The 20,755-nt window shown below is 34.6% G+C and overlaps 1 protein-coding gene across 11 annotated transcripts in view; it reads left to right on the forward strand.

Moving 5' to 3' along the window:
• Positions 1 to 20,755, forward strand: part of LOC126915054 (potassium channel subfamily T member 2) — a 202,924-nt gene that overhangs the window by 81,386 nt on the left and 100,783 nt on the right. For 3 of the 11 annotated variants that reach the window (XM_050719371.1, XM_050719372.1, XM_050719373.1), the window contains one exon: positions 5,604 to 5,850. The exons of the other annotated variants lie outside the window; for them this stretch is intronic. In XM_050719371.1, the coding sequence (XP_050575328.1) occupies positions 5,606 to 5,850 (245 nt within the window). In that variant the 5' untranslated portion in view covers positions 5,604 to 5,605. The remainder of the gene's footprint in view (positions 1 to 5,603; positions 5,851 to 20,755) is intronic. 11 annotated transcript variants of the gene reach the window in all.

Below are 20,755 nucleotides of genomic sequence, written 5' to 3' on the forward strand. Positions count from 1 at the left end.
AATATGCCGGAGTCTATTTTCAAAATTTTTAAACCGAAACATAAATTTGAAGCTAAAAGGGAATCCATCTTCACATTTTTTCGTGGAAACAATTAACTTGATCGCGGTTGGCAAATAAGATTCTATAAATATTTGTTTAATTTTCTACGATCGTGGAAGAATTGGACGGTATATTTTCGTACCAATTTTCTAAAACCTTAGTACAACAGAATATTTCCATGGAAAAGAAATATACGTTGAACATTCTTACCGTTGTTTTGGTTAGCCACAAATTTACTCGAAGCCGAAGCGAACACGTTTTATTGCAAATTTTACGGAAGACCGAGGAACAGAAGCTTCTCGGAAACAATGCAAGCGGACCAACCGGTAACGTGTTTCACGAGCCGCGAGAGTTCAGTTTGCATCGTTAATCGTAATGTCGACAGTTATATGATAAACACCTCATCGCATCAGCCGCATATTTAAAGCCAGGCTTCGATCTTTGAGACGCTGTTTCACGGAACGAGAGGCAGCATTTAGCTTTTGAAGTTCATAAATATTAGCGGACGCGATTTACTTCTATCTGATCGATTTTTGGCTAGATGCCAGTCGCATATTTACACCTGCAATTAAAGAGATCTTCGCTTATCCCGAAGAAAACTAGTCTGCTGAGCTTTCTCACAGTTCTGTCGTAGAGAATTGGCAATTTGTATTCTGTTCAATTTTCAGAGCTTAGCGTTCTTCTCCGTATCTGAACAGTATCCGGCGGATGAAGACGAATACTTTAGTTAGGATGATCAATTGGTTAAATTTAAAATTTTAGAATTGCAATTGCTCGCGAAAATATTCTTAATAAAGAGAATGTGAATACTTGTAGAAATATTTATCAATACGCTATCAGTGTCATACATAACACTTTGAGATTTCATTAACACTACGAGACTCGAATATCATGATTAAGTATATTTTCTAGTTTTTCCAAATAATCACAGTCTCGTTATAGATCATATAGGTAGTTTTCACTATCAGATAATATGTGATAATATATTTATTTACATCTTGAACTACATTTTTATAAAATCGTACTCTGGCTTGTTAATCCTTTGCAACGATAAATGCAGCATTTATTGTAGAAGTAATTAATATTTACTACTGCCATAGTAGCGCTATCCTTTAAATACAAACTTTAAATGCCACCACTATGGCAACATCCGACGAAAAATAGTTAATTAATTCTACTTATAAGAGGCAACGATACGGCTAGGCTATTACGATCGACGCTACAATGATTAATAAATTGCCGAAAAATTCTTCTATGTCCATGCCATGGCATTGATTTATCACTGTAGCAGTTCGCAACTGTTGTAGCTTGTTCGTTAAGTAATTCATCATGCCAGAGGGGGCACGATCAAACAACGTTTAAGTTAAACGACAATACAGCATTCAGCAAGCAAATAAGTCAAGTACGTTAAAATGAAAGAAGAAGTTTGATGTAGCGAGATGTAACAATTTTGAAACAAAAGAACGAGAGCATGCAGCATTTAACCCTTATTCTCCGCGGCTAAAAGTCACGGTTTCATAGAGCAACGAGGCCGCAACATTTTTTTTCTCGGACGTATCTTAGATCACATCGTAACTGCATATAATGACCTTTCTCTTGTTCTTTATACTCACGTACCAGCTCTTTTACAGGACTTTTAATCCGTGTAATTACCAAGCGTAACGTGTAGTTTGAATAATTTTCTTCGATGAAAAAATCTTCATTTTGAAAAATGAAACTCGAACCTGAACGTTGTCGGAAATTTATTTTCATACCTATCCACCTTGTTTAGATTCCGTTTTACTTACTTTGAGTTTCGTTGCCATACCCGAGAAATATTGCACAGCCGTTTGAAAGTACAAGAATTTGTATTTCTGTAACGTAGAGAAATTTGAATATAGAACTATGATACCGAGCCCCTCTTTCTACGGTGTCAGTGTTCGCAAATGCATATCAATATGCCAATAAAACGTCGTCCCCAAAATTGTATGCCTGCTACCACACGAAATATCGAGTTGTGTAACAAGTTCCTTTGTCTTTCGATATTTTCTGGAGTACCATCCGTAAGCAGGAAAATAAGGTTAATAAATAAAGTTCATTTAAAATTTAGAGGACCTTAAAAATGTAAAAAAATAACAATAAAATAATATGAAAATAGCGATCCTCTGATACTCTTTGAAAACGATCTAAGCGAACTTATTAGACAATTTATATACAGAAATCTTGATAAAAAAAGAAAGAAAAGTTATGATGTAAGAAATTAAAGAAAAATTTACGTTTAATCTATTTCATTAAAGTGTCAATTTGAACAATATATTGCAAAGCAAATTTGTCGCTTTGTACACACCCATCCGACAAGCTTCTCCAAAAGGTTAGAACACAAAGAAATATCGTCTTTCTCGTGTAAAATGTCCTTTTCTTCACCTGTGTGTATCACGTAACGAACATGCTATATATATATAAAGAATACACGATTGCAGTGGTTTTAAGATATATGTGTTTAAGGATCGACCCTGCTATTCCCAGCTTTTATCATCAACTCGTAGATAAAAATAGGAGAATTTCGAGAGATGTAGGAAGATCCTCGATTTATGGCAGTGCACACGATGTAATATAAGACTACATGAGATGCCGAAGAAAATAAAGGACGAAACCTTAGGAAAGCTGCGTAAGGGACATCTTCGTTTAGGATTTTTTCACACCAGGATAATTTCGTTCCTCGCTGTTAGAAATTTAGCATTGTTAAGGAAATTCAGAAATTACACTAACTCAAGTATTAGGTTGTCCGAAAAGTTTCTTTCGTTTTATAAGGAAATAATTGACGCACAATGTTTTTCGTTTTATATTAGTTTATCGAATTATGCGCGAACATAATAATAGAAATATAACGAAATAGATCATACCTAATTCAATAAAATAATATAAAACAGAAATTGTTGTTCATCTATCATCATCGTACGAAACGAAAGAAACTTTTCGGACAACCTAATGCAACGTGAAATTAACAATAACGTATCATTATCGTTATTAATTGATAGTAACGTATTATTATTACGCATATATGTACATTAATAACTGTTGTTTCTATCAAAACAATCATTTCTCTATGTTTAGGTAAATTTCTAACCACTAAGCCTATTGTATTAATAAATATACTAATACTTTATGTAAATGTACTAATATTTTAATAACATTGTATTTTTATTTAATAACGACAAAGTTGAAGCTCGCCAGAAAAATGTTAATAAATACAGTAACGAAAAATCGAAAGGGAACGATACCCAATATCTATCGACGTGTGAATCCCGTTTTGAGGCTGATCCGAAAGAATGTCGATTGCCGAGGAAAGAAGCGGAAAAAAGTCTCGTGAAATAGTCTTGGGGGAACTTCAACCATGTGTCTGAAGAGCTAGTTATTAGTGGAAAGATTCTCGGGCATTCGATCGACCCAATCGTGACGAGCAGGTATACCTAATCAAATATTTTCGCGTGACAGCGTCCTATACGAAACGTTCTCGATTTCATATACTACAATTGCAAATGGAACGTATATGGGATCCGTTCTATAAAACACGATGGTGACGGGAAAATGACTCGTCTCTATCAAAGAGGGGTTGCTACGGAACAAATATTTGTGCAGGCTTGTTTTTTGTTACTCGAAAGCGTTGTTCTTTTTTCTGACGATACGCCCAATTGTTACGGAACGTTTGTTTTACACAGGGCATTTGCGTTCGAAAGGGAATCCTTTAATTTTGCTTCGAAATAAGTAAATATTTGGAAATAAAGTTTCAAATAAAAAGACAAACATTGAACTTATTAAAAGTTCTCTTACGTTATAATGAAATATAGATGAATGTAAAGATCAAATAATGAAGATAAAATAGAAGAAGGAAATATTTCAGATGAAAATCGTATTAGGGAGGGAGAAACTGTAATGGCTTGAAAAGTAAATATTTTCAGAAATTTCGTTTACACCGTCGATACAGTTAAATCAGTTCATTTTTTATTATAATATTGTTATATAATATTACTATATTATTATATATCGCATTAGGCAAATTGTATAACTTATATCGAAGAGTATACAAAAATACCTTAAACTAATTTTGTCTATTCGCCTCTGATATACTCTTCTTTGAAATATCTGTCGTAGGAAAATCAGTGGTCTCTCGTTGACAATGACGCGATTAATTTAAAAGTCTTCCATTTAATTCATTCCAGACATTTTCTGTGAGCATTAGATTAGAATGTTACGACGTGTAATTGTATATTATTATTATTGTAATTATAATTGTTCATTAATTTTCTATGACTCTTGCAAACAATCTCTGTCAACTGTTATTATTCCATTCTCTATCATTATCTTTCGCTAGATCGATTTTCATATTCCACGTGAGACCAACTATGTACAAATATTTATAAACTGGCATACACACTGTGACATTCACATCCATGGAGTTTTAATTAGTGAAAAGGAATAATTAACGAAAACACAGAGTGAGAGCATATTTTAAAAAAGTAGCGGTTAATTTATTTCTACACGGTTTCCTCTCCACCACTGGATTTCCGAATAAGCCCTTAAATCTCTGGACGTCCTCTGAAACTGATCCCGGCGTATCCTCGATACCAGCCGCTGCTTTATTCTACAAGGTCGCATTAAGCCGCCCGCATTGAATATTCGCACGTTAGAAACAGTGGGAAACGAATCGATGGACATGGTCGGACAAATTAATTGTCCACGAGTTATTAAAATTTCAGCGGTCGCCAATGTGAACGAGGGAAACGGTAGTCCTCGGTTGTCGCTGTCAAACTTCGGCTACTCGAAGTTCGGGTTTTGGCGAGCCGTGGTTAACGCGTTGATGTGAGTGTACGCCGTTGCATGTTCCGCAGAATGTCGTGTACGTACTATTTACGGCGTGTCTTCGAGGCTCTACACGACGACACGACGGATTGAAATGTCAGGTTCCCTGGTTATGCGCCATAACGAATGTACGTTTGTGCGTTTATGGACTACATACGCTCCCTAATTAGCATGTTAATATTTTACCATGCACGGAGAGATCACGCTAAGTTTACAGCTAATTATTTATTGCCTATTCCTTTTTGTATTTTCTTTCTTGCAATCTTTTTCCTCCGTTTGGTGCTCTTTATTCTCACTGTTTACTGTGTATCGTCGACCGTGTTTTCGTTAGATTTGCGTTGCATGATTCTATGCTGGAAGACGTGTTCACTGGGATGATCGATGCGAACGAGCCTTCTCGAGAAGAAATTTTTCGACTAAACGATTTTCATTTTTAGTGTGGCGTTTCGAGTTGCTTTTTTACACGTTGTTACGATATTCGGAAGTATCGCGCTTCCTTTAAAAGTTTCTGAACGACAAAGGTTCTGGCAAAATTGTTTAAAGCCTCGGTTTTACTTTAAACGCGACTAAAATCGTATCAGCGTTCATTCGTGGCACGAAAATTCAATTTCGCCTGGAAAAGAAGCTACTCAGAAAAGATTCGTTCGCACGAAAAGAGTGAATGTACGCTCTCGTCGTCCCGTTCATCAGCTCTCTGATCGTATATACTCGCCCCTCGGAACAGAGATGTCAATGTACTTCTTCCGGTTGCACAACCTGCGCCGTCAGGCGGAGGAGGTACGAAAAAAGCGGCAGAAGGGAAGATCGAGTCAAAGTGGTCAACGTGGGACCAATTCTACGGACCAATCGCAACCGACAGCCGGATCCATGCACTGTTGCAACAGGGTCCATCGGGGCCCGAGCAAGCTCTTCGAGCGTGCTCCATTGCAGCCCAGCGATTCCCTCGATGAAATAGCTTTTCAAATACCCAGGTAACATTTTCCAGTTGCATGATACATACTGTCAATTTGTTCTTTTTTTTTTTTTTTCATTATTTGTAGAAATTTTTCCGTAGAATATTTTTGGCTGAGGGTGAGGAATGTGTAGATTTTGACGTAACGGAGAAGTTGAAATATGAATATAAATGGTGCGTGTAGGTGTAAAAAAAAAAAAAAAAAAAAAAAAAAAAAAAAAAAAAAAAAAAAAAAAAAAAAAAAAAAAAAAAAAAAAAGAAAAAGAAAAAAAGAAAAAAAGAAATGTTCGCTCTAGTGGGAAAATTCTGACAAAATATGGTAAAATAATATACAATAGCAAGTACATAAATAAGAGAATGTTAAATTACTACAGAATGTTAAACTTCGAATACTATTTTTTTATGTATAGTGCTACAAAGTATAGGAAATATACTTTCAAATCTTATATTATAACACAAGAAATTCAAATAGAATGTTTACTGGAATAATTTGTTTTAGTTCTAGAATCATTGCGAGATACAGCTGCGATTGTAAATACCAATTAGACTGTAATTAAAATTTAACCAATCTGACATATTTTTTATTATTCTGTCGTTAAATTGAATCTGAATCTATAAACGTGATAAAGGCCAAATGCCAATAATGTTCAAGTGATAAATATAACTGATAAAATTAACAGAAATTGGTTTCATGTGTTTATTGGAAATCTTCATAAATATAAAGATATAAAATATAACAAATAAAAATAATTTAGAAACCCTATATAAGAGCTTCTATATTGATCTCCTCCCTTGTCTCTTGAATAACGTTCTTTGGTTTAATGTAGAATTATTAAGAATCTATATTTTTCACACGTGATGTCTCAATTTAGAAAGGGAAGGGATATGAAGGTTTATGAAAATCGAGAAAGTGTTTTCTCATAAAATAGCGGCACGTAAAATAAAACGTCTATTCCTCGAGACTCTCTGTGTAGTAAGAAACGAGGAACGTACGTAAAAGCGTTTCAAAGAGAGATATTTTCTTAAAATATTCTCCTTGCTCGCCCAATTTAGGACTAGTCGCGAATTTATTTACTATGTATGTTTGAGTATCTGGAAATCTTTTGATCTTGTTTGCGAAGCTTAGGATTAAACTTAACGTTGGTTTATTTGTATAAACGATATAAAATTGTAACTAAAGTCTCTGATGTATGGATTAATATCTTTATTTTTCAAGAAATCATTTTCTAAATGTATTTACCAATTATTTAACAAAATATGAAACGACGATTGGAATATTTAAGTAAAACATTGTGATATTATAAATATTTTCAATGTTTTGACAATTTTAATGAAATAGAATTGATACAGTACTATCATAATATTCGATAGAATATTATAAATCCTCTGTTCTCGTATTTAACCTTATATATCCGAATATTTGGAATACTATAGAAAATCTACTTATATTCAATGACAGAACGAAGCATTACCGTTTCCGAAGATAAGCGACAAATATAACAATAGAGTTTCGTTTAGTTCTCCTTTTTTTCTCGCGAATATGATCTCAAACTTTTATTCCTATTTCATTCCTTTTGTAGCAGACATTTTGTAGTCAATTAAGGATAATAATCTAAAATATATCGGCTCAATATTTCAGTACAGATACATCAATCCTTTAGCCACATATGAAAAGCAGATAATGTGAAAATTATTTCTTTTCTACTACTATACCTACACAATATTGTTAAACTCATTAAAGATCAAATTACATCATATTTCGAAATTAATGCGTTCGAAAGCGACGAACAAAGCTTCTCAATCTCTCAATATTCTCGATAAAAACAAGTCACGGAGACATTTTAATAACTTTTATCGCCTGCAAACTACAAGATTGAATTGCAAACGCATCTTATACCTGGCAAATGGTCTTATTGTTTACACTCGGATATCGTAACACCATTTATCAAGCACAGTTAAGCGTACTACAACTCTGGCGGGTTGTTGTTCTTCTTCATTCATCAGATACTGTCGCCTAATGGACGTGTCATCTTTTCCCCATAAATTATGGACATTACTTTTCCTCCCTTTGAAGCGTGCCAGACTCCCTTGGAATTCGAAGGGCGCTCTCTACGTTCTAGATCGACGGGTGCATGCAATTTTCAAGCCTGCACTTTTACGGACCTGATTCAGACCACTTACGATACGGACTTTATCCCCCTGTCTCGACGCTCGTGTTAGATGAAAAGTTTAAGGCGGCCCGTGGGCAAAGGGGACGCGCGAAACGGTCAAAGGTCGAGATGAAACAACTTGAAAAGGCAAGCTGTGGCTTTCGTTGAATTGGTCGCTCGGTGATGCAACTTGCCAGGACGAATACAGGCTTCATTAAATCGTTGATGATGGACACGATGGGTCACGGCCTTTGCGCGATTCGACCCTGAAAATTTCGATGTTTTTATTGAAAGGTTGTTTAAACACGCGTGACACCCACCGATGCATGATTTTCAAAAGGTTTTGAATGAATTCAATTGTGACGATCCAGGGGGAAAAATATAGTTTTTAAAAGAGTTACGTTTTGAAAGTTAATTTTCGCAACAAATGGTATTAACACCTACGAGATGTTGTGGGCGTTAGCCATGTTAAATTCTCAATATATCGAAGTTTATCACGTTAACTTGAACATATCTCAGTCTCTTTGCGATATTTTCCATAATAATACCAGTTTTCTTTTATGTGAGATGGAAATTGAATTGAATTCAATTTAAAATCCACAAGCGAAGAACAATGTTATTTTGAGATATAATAGGAACAGAAATTCTGAGATATCTGGATTAAATGTTATTTATTGAAATTTTCTATGGAATAAGTGTCTCAATTATAAATTTATTCGCATATTACGATTAACTATGTTTTCACTCCATTCAGTCTTATCGATCGCAGATTGCGACATAACGACCAATATCGTAATGTGTCGTTTCACAATTTTTCATCTTATCGACAGTTTAGCGTCAATTTTCAACGCGTGCATTCAGTTGAATCGCGTAAACTCCATTAAAGTTACTAGCATTCTCGTTGGATTAATTGCGTTTCCGTGCTTCCCCAAGAAGTAAAAGAAGTAACTCTTTTAATTATAGAAACTCTTACGAGCGCAGGAAGAGGCGGAGTATTATAATCTTCCTTAATGTTAAAATCGAACTGGAACGAATGGGAAACTGTTAAAGAGAATAAAAGGAAATAAACGCAAACAAAGAAAATATCGGACTTCGGCTGGGATGACAGTGCTTTTATACCTTTAATGTAAAACGGATATCGTTATGGCGAGAATCGGAAATTTAATAATATTTTAATAAAATATTAACGCCCTTTATATTATAAAGTTGAATGTTACGAAGTATTCGAACAGTTATAGGTACATATATTACGAAATAGAAATTGTTTGCTCTCTGCAAAATGTCAAAGTTTATTTTAGCAACGTTTAGTCCCTTTTTGGAACGAACAAGTGTATTCTAATAGAAGCCACCAAATATTTGTTCATCCGTGTCTTATGCGATATTTAAGGAACCGTTTTCGATAATTGCCGCCTTAATAACTGAGACACGTCCAAACGAGGGTCGTAAAAAAATAAAAGAGGAAAGCGTAGCGATTAGTAACACTCCCATGTAAATTAATCATTCACACGCCCCTTTAATAAAACAACGTTATACTTCACGTTCAAACCCAAGTTCCTCCATAAGGATACAAAATTTTCAAGCGTAACTGAATAATTTGCGCAGAATCTTAATAATTTTCCAAAAAAGGAATTTACAAAATTTATAAAAAATTGCAACATATTTGCAGAAAGTATATTAATTCCTAACAAACTATATATAACTCTAAAACCAGATAAAATCTGTACTTTTGAAATTACGCGAATAAACACGAAATTACTTGCTGAATATATAATAAGCATAACTCCCTCGATAAACATGTGCCTCGTTTAATTATACAAATACCATTAGCTAGGTAAATTACCAGAGACCACATTACTACAACCGCATCTTGATTTTACATTATTGAAATAAACCTCTTATCGCCAGTAACAATTTTGACATTTACATACATACGTTCAGGAAACTCCATTATTTAACAAACCGCGCAAATTAGGTCGCTCATCCACACTGTCTGTATATAATATCTGGAAGTGGAAGTTCCATTGGAAAAGAGAAAACAGCGTCCTATTGAGCTCGAACCGCTTAAGTTGAGGAACAGAGATTCCGGGGAAATTATAGAACGGAAATGCTACCGAGCCTCGTTAACATCACTTCTCGTTCCTCATCTCGAAATCACATCAGAGTGCACATAAATCGATGGTCGAATCCGATGGACCGTTGATTTGTCTCGGGCATGCCAACCAAAGAGGATGGATGCCTGTACCAGTAAAGGGAAATAATGGGTTTTCGAGTGGCATGACAACACGAAACGAGAATAATTCTACGTTTATACAGGGTGTCTGGTACCTAGTGATATATTTCTGCAAGCATAATTTCTCATGAAAAAATAAGTCGCAAATGAACGATAAAGTTTCTCGCGCGAGGTATCGTTTTCGAGAGGAAAAAGAATTATTTTGAAAGTCTAACCGGTACACGTGTAATAGTTGTAAGTTTCGATTTAACGGATTTTTGTTCTTGTTTCTAAGTGTATTTATAAACGCGAGTAACGCGAAAAAACTTTGTTCCGCGTTTTCGAATCAGCTTTTAACAAGGGATCGCTCGTTGCCTGATTGTACTATTGTTACCAGACACTGTGTACATCGCGTATCACGCGGTTTCGTTCACGTATGACGTGCATGACAAACTAAAATAACGGGATCGAAGCAAGGTGCACGCTGGTATGACACAGAAAATCGAAGAGCTTATCCCCTCGCGTGAAACACGAAGCCAGAGATTCAGTGAACCCGGACCACTTATCACACCTCTGCGACAGATGATCGTCTCACCCTCGTCAAGCGTCCGTAATGAAGCGAACGCTCCAGATAGGTCCGGCAGATAAAATCCCCCGAAGATTTATATCAAATGCAGGATCTTTTGCTGTGTGCTGATTCCAATTATGGAAACGAAATTTATTCTGAAAATGTTCGAAAATTTTCCAGAAATTTTCTTAATTATTCTTAATTATCTCGCGCGATCAACCGAGATCTCCAACTCGGTTGTGGTTTTGTCTTTAAACAATCTCTCTTCCTTTTGAAAATTAACTTTTTACTGTTTGTTAGGAAAATCGAACACTACCGATAAAACAAATTTATAGTATCGTTTGTTTGTTGGAAAAACAGATTTACAATGATTTTTCCATCCTAGTTCTATAGCAAAATATGATAAAGGATTTACAGCCTGTTTGCCACGCGAAAATATTTTGAAACTAGAGCACCGATGTAAACTATACGGTATGCAGGCTGTCTAATAAAATTCTTAAATCTAAAAAATCTAATGAAATTTGTTTATCTCTAGTTTATCTATAGCTAGTTTTATATAGATATTTTTTTATCTCTATCTTAGATACAGTTTGCCCTAATTATGCGAAACGCCCTCTACATTGGATATAATAATAAATCATGTTTATTGGACACATTGATCGATGTACCAAGCTCCTGATTCAGTATCCTGGAATTTAAAGGAAAATTAGAATCTTAATAGTAATATAGTAAAAAAATCTGAAGGTAATAAAGCAGTTATAAAATAGTAACGTTGATAATAGAGGTTGTCTAGAGTGTTTTTATAGCAATTTTACTAACGTCGTGCGTGAAAGAAGGGAAAGAAAATAATTTCAGTGGAAGCTGTGGCAACTTCTTTCGCTGCTGTCGTTTCATCGTACGTACCAGCGTTCGATGATAATTAAAAGGATTTATTAGAATCGTTTTTATCATGGAAAATGTAACGATATAACAATTGAAATGCTTTTATCCTGCCTTTCTTGCGATAAAGAACTTTAAAGATTCCAATCACGCTGATTAAGCGTCAAAGAGCCGAGAATAATTGCTTTAGAAGTGCAAACGAAATTTTATCCAATTTTTCTGATTTATTCGCGAAATGTCGTGCAAGATCGTTTCAATTTATTTTCAGAGATTTTAATTACGAAGTGACGTTAATGTCCTTCGGTGTTCGATAATCCAATCAGCGTTTCTTCCCTCCCATGCCGACAGAAATAATATAAAGAAACGTAGGGCCATCAACTTTGTTTAAGACAGTAGATTCCCAGGCAAATAAAGCTAGGTCTTGTTTATGCGTTTTACTTCTATTACAATCCAATCTCTCTTCCACGGTTCCTCGATTAGTTTTTATTATCCGTTTACTTTTTTACCGATGACACCCAAGCGAATGGAAACGAAAAGCTTCTTTTACGAATTGTCGTAAATCTTTTATAGAAGTAATGAATTGGTTATACCGAACGATTTGTCTCGCTTAAGCAGAAATGAAGTGTTCCTAGACATAAAAGAATTGTTTGAGATCTATTTATGTAATGTATTCTATTCCGTGGATTTTCTTCGAAGTATTTGATCGAATGTTTTAAATAAAATGAACATTTATCGATTGAGACGAAATGGATCAAATACTTTCTAAAATGAATCAAATTACACAAATGGGTATTTCTTTTATTTAGTTTGAGATTTCGTATTGCTTTACCGGTATAATAAAATGACGAAGAAGTCGGACTGAACAATTTGGAGAATAATTACTTCTTGTCGTCGAAAGTTATTACGCCTCTAGTATCGGATGTAATAAAAAGTACGCACCTCAAATCTTCTCTAGCAAAAGAATATTAATGATTGCATATGCGCATGATTATGTAAAAATAGTACAATGTTTGACGAATTGCGCGAGTTTCTTTGACGGTACGATGGGAAAAGATTTCATGCTGAGAGAAAGATGAAACTGCAATTTTCTTGTAACAACATATCGAGCGGAATATCAAATTTTCATTTAGTTAAATGAGAATCTGATACTGAAACAATAGTATTCGAAATAGAAGAACGTGAGTATAGAATTCTCAACTTACAAACTCAACATTCGTTTCTATTCACACCGGATTATTGTTTGACTACTTCAAACAATCAAATCACGCTCTCGTTTATCGATGCTTTGTCATCGAATACTTTCATGAATGACGCACGTTCGTTCCAGCGATTCGACGCGAGTTATAAAGAGCTCTTAGTTTCTCTCATCTAATTTCCACCCCGACAAAACCAAGAAACGAGAATTTACATATACCGAAATAGTTTAAACGGTAATCGCGGAACAGTATCCACATCTTTTTAAATCGTTTCAAAAGTCGTCGTCTTGCTTGCGATATACGAGAGATCTTGGAATAATGCGGCGCGAAGGAGGCCGCGAAGTAGAATAAGGTACCGTGCCTGATCAGACGTCGGCGCGTAGCTGTCTGTCGATTTGGCCGCATAGGGGGCAGCTGGCAGCAACCTCGCTACGAGCGTACGGTGCTGCCATTATCGAGGAACGGCGGTCGTTCGTCGAACTAAGAAATTCTCTAGATGTCTAGAGATTAAAATAAAATATGTGGAATCCCGTTCAGATCAGAATTCGGTAAAATTTTAGTTGGATAAGAGAACAGATAGAAAGAAGGAATGAAATTGTATTTACCATTAATGGATAAGTATTCGGTGTGGCAAGAATTTACTCGGAGTTTATTGCTCTTTAATTTTAATTGATCGATAGCAGTTCAGAAAATCCCGAAGATAAGCGTTGTTTTCTCGCTACGTGCGCGTTGCTCCATCTTCGCTAAAGCTGAGCACTCGCTTGCAATGACACGCGAGACAAAAATTGCTTGTCTGCATGGGATCTTAAAGGCTGTCCTCAAACACATAGACAAACCGATCCGCGCGTTTAGAATAGTGGGCCGTCGAGAGTAATCTCGTTAGCGAACGAGATGGCTTTGGAGGACAGAGGGAAGACAGTTCGAGGCAAGAAAGAGTGGAGAAGAAACGATAGAAAGAATATCCAACGGCAAATCGAGGGAATGGAAAATAAAAGCGAGTAAGAAAAAAGGGCGGGCAAACGCTGTAATCGTTCCCTAATGCTTCTACGCTAACGAAAATCTCTCCTCCGCGTTCTCTTTTAGATACTCTGTCGCCATCGCTTCGCAGACTAATGCAGCGGAAGTAGACTTTCAACTATATTACCTCTAATCGCATCGACGTTCCGCTTTGCACGTCGCTGCACCGTAATTTTGGCTTGAATTCTCGGTTTACAGGCTGACGTCCTTCTTCTATCTCGAATCGTTCGTATCCTGTCCTCTCGTTCGTAGCACGAATTTCCGCTGTGGTCACGATAGGACCAAGAACAACCGTTAGAGACACTCGTTGGTCTAAATAGACGCTCCGTGAGTCTTGTAAATACGACTGACGATTGATATCGTACACCTACAATGAAATAAAAATTTTTCATCGGTCAGCTAAATATATTAAGATTTGAATAGAGTTCGAGATGCGTGAATCGGTTTTTGGCGATTCTATTTCGAGATTATACGCAAACTAAATATGCGCGTACGATTATGTGTTTGTCTACACAAGTCGTTCCACGTAATTAAAATTAGGTGCGAAATATTTTGTTTAGCTTTGTTATCTCGTAGGACTGAAGGGTAGGGTGCATGAAAATGTACTTGTACTTAAAGGGTTAAACATAGTGTAGTAGGCACGTACGAACGGTGATTAAGAATCTGCAAGTTGTAGTTGACTTCGTGAACCTGATGTCTGATTAGTATTTCGAGAGGACTGTCGCGCGATATCTCTGACAGTGTCCTGTTAGGTTGTTATTAATGTTACTAAGTGTGATTTCTTGGATTGGAAACTTTGTATTATAGTTTCTTCGTGATAAATTATACTTTTAGCAGGCAAGCCCGGAAGAGTTACAGCGTAGATTTCAGCTGTCTTGTTTCATTCGCGTGCCGTATGAAATATGAAATTATCATAAGGTACCTTTTCGTGTTTCCTAACTTATAAGAAGGTCTGAATATCATTTATGACCAAGTATAGTGTAAATATTCAGCGGTTAAAGACGATAGGAAAAATATACCGACCGGAGGTATATCGTTGAGATTTTTTCAATAACAATTTCTTCAAAGTTGAGAAGAGTAGTTGATATATTTACGAGATTTTGTAAAAGAGCAAAGGATTGTTTTTTTACGTTTCACATACATTTTGTAAAAAAATCGAAGGAAAGCAAATGTTCAGGAGGATAATGTAAAATTAAATAGAACATTGTTTGCTTATATGAAATTGTTTTATCTTAAATGAGCAAATAGAATTTGTATATTTCGAAATTACTCTCCTAAAAAATATGACTCACGCATACGAGTATCTATATTATGTTCTTGCTTCTACTTGTAGTCTTTATTATACAGCGTGCTCATATAGTATTATTTTTACGTATTTCTCAAACATCAATTCCAAATTACAAATATAGTATCATTTGTATAATTAACGTGAATAATAGTATCATACCTGGTCCAGTAACAAAATGACGCGTTATTAAATTTGTATATTTCGAAATTACTCTCCTAAGAAATATGACTCACGCATACGAGTATCTATATTATGTTCTTACTTCTACTTGTAGTCTTTATTATACAGCATACTCATACAGTATTATTTTTACGTATTTCTCGAACATCAATTCCAAATTACAAATATAGTATCATTCGTATAATTAACGTGAATAATAGTATCATACCTGGTCCAGTAACAAAATGACGCGTTATTAACACTGTCAGGTACAACGAATTCTCTATCAGTGATACAAACGGAATGGATAATCCAATAGTGCTCGAATATTGCACGCTGCAATGCGATACTGGCATCACGTGTAGTTTAAATTAAGCAAAAGGACAATAAATCAGTTTTAGGTCCAATAACGTTTTGATTCGAAAACCGGCTCCCCGTTATAACTTAACGATGTTCGTAAAATAGGTTTCAGTTAGATACCTTGGCAATCTGTGCCTCGTTTGCATATTGATAATAAATGGTTAATTGTCATCATAAGTTAGAATATATCTAAAACTGTAATAGATTTCCAGAGTAACGCATGGTAACACTAGTTGATCGTAACTCTAACAATTAATAGATTCAGATAATTACTCCTACACATAACGTTTTCGTGTATAAAATATCGCTTTGCTTAACTGTATTTCATTCTTATTAGATTTATTTTAATTTTAAATCTGTCTTACATATTTATTTCTCAAACTTTATTTTCTAATACATTTACATAATTTATCGTTACTTTTGTTTCTTGTTTATTATTCCTATTAATATATTCTTCTCTATTTAGTATGTTGTACATAATTAATATTCCTATAGTACAAACATCGATGGTTAATATGCATGCTTGTTATTGATAAATAGATTTTGTTTAAATAGATCTTATTTATATACTAGGCATTTGTTTAAGATGGAAGAAATATTGATTCGTACTAGTCGAAAGTGATTATGATTAATTTGAAAAAATATCCTGTTCTGTGCCAGCGTGAATCAGTACTTTTAGTTGGTTTAACACTGCTCTGTTGGTATTTAAAAATATAAAAGTTGTGACTAAATAAAAATCATTAATCTAAAGTAAATTTTTAGAAGAGTTATAGAATGTTCTTTCTTCGCGTCGTTGTCATGGATTTGTTCCAGCTTTCGGCTTTTTGACTACATTATGCTCTATAATACGCGAAATTAATATGTATTTTCTTGAGCGACGCCATCGTCTTGGTAGCGTTCTCGAACGACATATTTGAAAAAGTTCTGCGTATACATCGAATATTAATGTCCAAACAAGCTTCGCGTGTATGAACATAAGAAGATTCTAAAATTCATGAAAATTCATCGATGTATGTAAGGATAAGTGGAAGAATGAAAAAGGAAAAGAGGGAAAGAATGAATTTCGCATAAAACGCGTGTTCTGCTTTACACCGAAACAGTAGGGAAAAAAGTGTTCATCGAATTAGTACGATGCGATGGAATAAAATAATTAACATCGAGATGAGCAGATACGTTAATTATGTAAAATGATTACGATTTATCCTTTTCGTTTAAATCGTTCTACATAAAATAACGTTAATATATGAAACTATTATCGTGGCATTAAATCGGAGTTATAAAGTATAATAAATTTTGTTTCATTCAAATATATTCAACTTTAATTTAAACATTATCAAAGAATTGATCGTTGTTTATATGGTGGATCGTAGATTCTAATTGCAATTTTTCGCAATGAATATTATCACTTATTCATAGTTCTTATTAATAAAATAAATTCAACGAAATGTTATTCTAATAAATTATTTACACCTGCCTAATCATAATAGTGATCAATAAATTATTAAAATAATAAACTATAAAATAATAATTCGATATATATTATTTTGCTATGAAGATTACCAAGTTTTATACCTTGTTTTTGAACATAAAGCAATACATTATATGAAGCAGTCAATTACATAACATTTTCTGTAGCAAATATGGGTTCCATGAAACGTTGTAACATAATTTTATTTTGTTATAATTGTAAAATGTAATTAATCGTATATCATAAAAAATGTACTATACATGTACAAAATAGATTTAGTGCGCTTCAATATCTGTATGAAATTTTATACAGGTGTCATAGATTACGTTTCTATATTACAAAGTTTTATCATTAAATTCTATTAGTATATAGCGAATTTAAAATTATAAAATACAGAAGATAATCGTGTCAAAAATATACAATTTTACGAGTTATATTATTATTTTGTTAAGTTGTTTGCAACACATACATAGATATTCTCCTGTAATTCTCATACGGTGAAATAATTACCCCGAAGGGAGTCGAGTTTGCGTACACTGAAATGACGAAAGTTCTTTCTAAAGTGGCAAAGTTTTATTCATCAGGAAGTTGGGTAACTTTGCGAGCAATTATGAAGCAGCAAAAATAAATGGATCGAAGACTATTCTCGATTTTATAATCAACCGACTGCGAGATATTTAAAGATTTTTTATACAATCGCAGCAATCAAGTATCGATTGTTTCCAGCTCTATGTAAATGCAATACTTTCGCTTTAGAAGAACAAAAGTAAAGATCTAGTTTGGCCAACTTTATTGTTGATAATGCAGTATTAAACACTGTGGCTTTTATTTGTGTTGAAAATAAATTCAATGAAAATTGAATTAAAATAGATATTGAAGGATTGGTAACAAACGATAAAATATATCAGGCGATAAAACTTGATTAAATCTTCGTTCAGAGAAATGAAGTAGGAAAGTGCTTATTGTATGCTATAACATCTTTTTTCTACGCACGTTCCAGCTATTTCTTTTATTATAACGAATGCTCTACTTTCTTAAAAACAAGACAGAAAGAAACTTGGACGTTACATATTCGCGAGATATATTACATTCCTTGTTACTTCGGAATTTGGGAAATGTTCGCCAAGCATTTAATCCGCTTACAAAAATTTCGGCATTTAGATATCTTCCTATGAAATCTTTTACCGAATGTCAAGTGCAAAATTTATGATTTAACAAATCATTTAAAAAATAATTTACGCAAATAACTTTAGCAGGAATTACTTTTCTGTTAACGAGGCAATGCTGTACATTGAGTCTGGTATGTGCATTTTAAATATTATTGCAATTTTTAAATTTATAACGTATATCAATATTTCTACGTAGTTTATTCCCACGAGCATGCATCTCAAGCTATAGATCTTCCTTAACTACTTCTGTTAACAGAACCTATCGATTCTCAATAACCAATAAGTTACTTAAACCAATTTATGCTGAACACATTTTGATCTAGCATACCCTAAAATGACCAAGACAAATGGTTCAAAAAGCTATTAGGACACTTATATTAATTTATAGGAATCTTTTATGAACATATTATGTGCGTTATACAAAACATTTTGAAATTTTATTATCACTGTGATAAGATACGACTGTCATAATTATATCGATAAAGTTTAAAAGAGATATGAAAATGTGCACGAATGCTACGACATATTTATGGAAAACATAAATTTCATAGAAACCATAAAAGTATTTTGAAAGCCAATTTTCTTGTATATTAATGAACTTATACATGTTTATATATTTCGGGCGATTTAAACCGTATACTATGACTATGACTTCGCTTACTTATATATTTCATATATTTCTGCACAATGTTGCGGATTCTGCAAATTTTTGCATTTTTAAATTGTCCATAAATGCATAAACATGTACAGTTTGATAATAGCCAACTCCGTTTGTATTTCTTTCGTGACTCTTCGATGATCCGGATACACAATCAAGTATTACTTTAAGAATCCAAGTCTTTTTATCATCATTTGATCACCGTATCGTTTCAAAGGTTTACGACGAGCAAGAGATACTTTTATGGGTAAAGGAAAACTTACCTCGTAAATCGCAAATCACTGTATCGAGACGTTTCATTCTGTGGTGACACAGTTTCTTTTCATCAGCAAAATCCTTAAATCGAAGAATCTTATATGATTTCTATTTTCCAGCGCTCTCACACGTAGAAACAAACTCTGCAACTTCGGAATAAATTAGTGTCTGGAGATCGATTATTTCATCGGGATGTCGTCTCCTTCTTTCATTTATTTCGAGGCGGGATACTCAGACTAGACCTATCTTCCATTTGTTTCATTCGAAGTTTTTACATTGTTCTTTTTCAGACTTATTTTCCAAGACAGCTGACGTTGAAATTAGTATGGATGAAATGTTGAGGACAAGGTCGTCCCGTTTTCTTTGATATCTCCCTCGGTATCTTCTTTGCATCAAACTTTATTTCGCTAGCCGCACTCCTTTCGTCGTTCGTTACTGTCCCTCGAGGAAACGGACGCGTTAAAGAAACAATCCGTGTACCCGAAATTATTCTGAAATTATTTTACAACTATTTTAAGACAGATCGATAGTATTTCTATTTTTTAGATAAGATGTCACAATGGATCATACAATGGCGACATTGTGTAATTTGGTTTCTCGATTAAATATAGGACGATTGTTTCGCTATTCGATCTAAATTGTAATGTCACACTGCAAATCACGCGTTCTTGTTCTTGTTTTGCTAATATGAGTCTTATGTTTTTCATCTTACTTTTAACGTTTGGTATCATTTTATTCTTACGTTCATCTACAGGACTCGCTAAGAAAATTTGCACAGGAAAATCTTGAAATACTGTATTAACCGTGTCGGCTTTGATACAATAACGATGTTGGTCTCCGATAACAAATCACATATACCCACACAATGTTCTCGCCACAGCGTAATTGCATTGTTTTTGACCGAATTAACGAGAGAATCGAGCCTTTCGAATCGCACGGTATCACCGCTGCAAAATTGTCGTGACGTTGTACCTCTGCCGGACTTAAATCATGACTAGACAAGGAAGAACTTCATTCGCCAGACAGAAAAGACATAAACTATTCGCATGAAAGTGGTAGTAGAGCTTAGCAATCCTCCCTCACGATTTCTTCCACTTGCAATATTCTCTTGCTCCTTTGTATCTTGCCCATTGCCGCTGATTTACGTAAAGATGCAAGAAAGGAAATGACCGTATTCTTTCAAGGCGGATAAACACGGAGCCTCGAACTCTTGCGTCTTGGGGATAATTCGTGCGGGACTGAAAATATCGTATGATAAGGAAACAAATTGTTGCGGTGAACGTTGGCAAGACTGGAAGCGTTCTCGGTGTTCTTCGTCGCTCACATCTTGTTTCTGTACACCATGGAAACCTTAGTTGATTTAATTACAAGCCCAGGCTGCTGTACCTGGAATAAGAGATGAAGATTTCCGAGTACGAAATAACGATTCTTGAAATTGAACGTGAACCGATTGCAATGTGCGTCACGGGGGCCTCGTAAATTTCAAAGTTACACTCGAAGAACAGGAAGAATGTAAGGCAATTAATATCGGAGGAAAAATTCGTGCGC

Source organism: Bombus affinis, chromosome 4 (genome assembly GCF_024516045.1).
Source record: "Bombus affinis isolate iyBomAffi1 chromosome 4, iyBomAffi1.2, whole genome shotgun sequence".
Lineage (NCBI taxonomy): Eukaryota > Metazoa > Arthropoda > Insecta > Hymenoptera > Apidae > Bombus > Bombus affinis.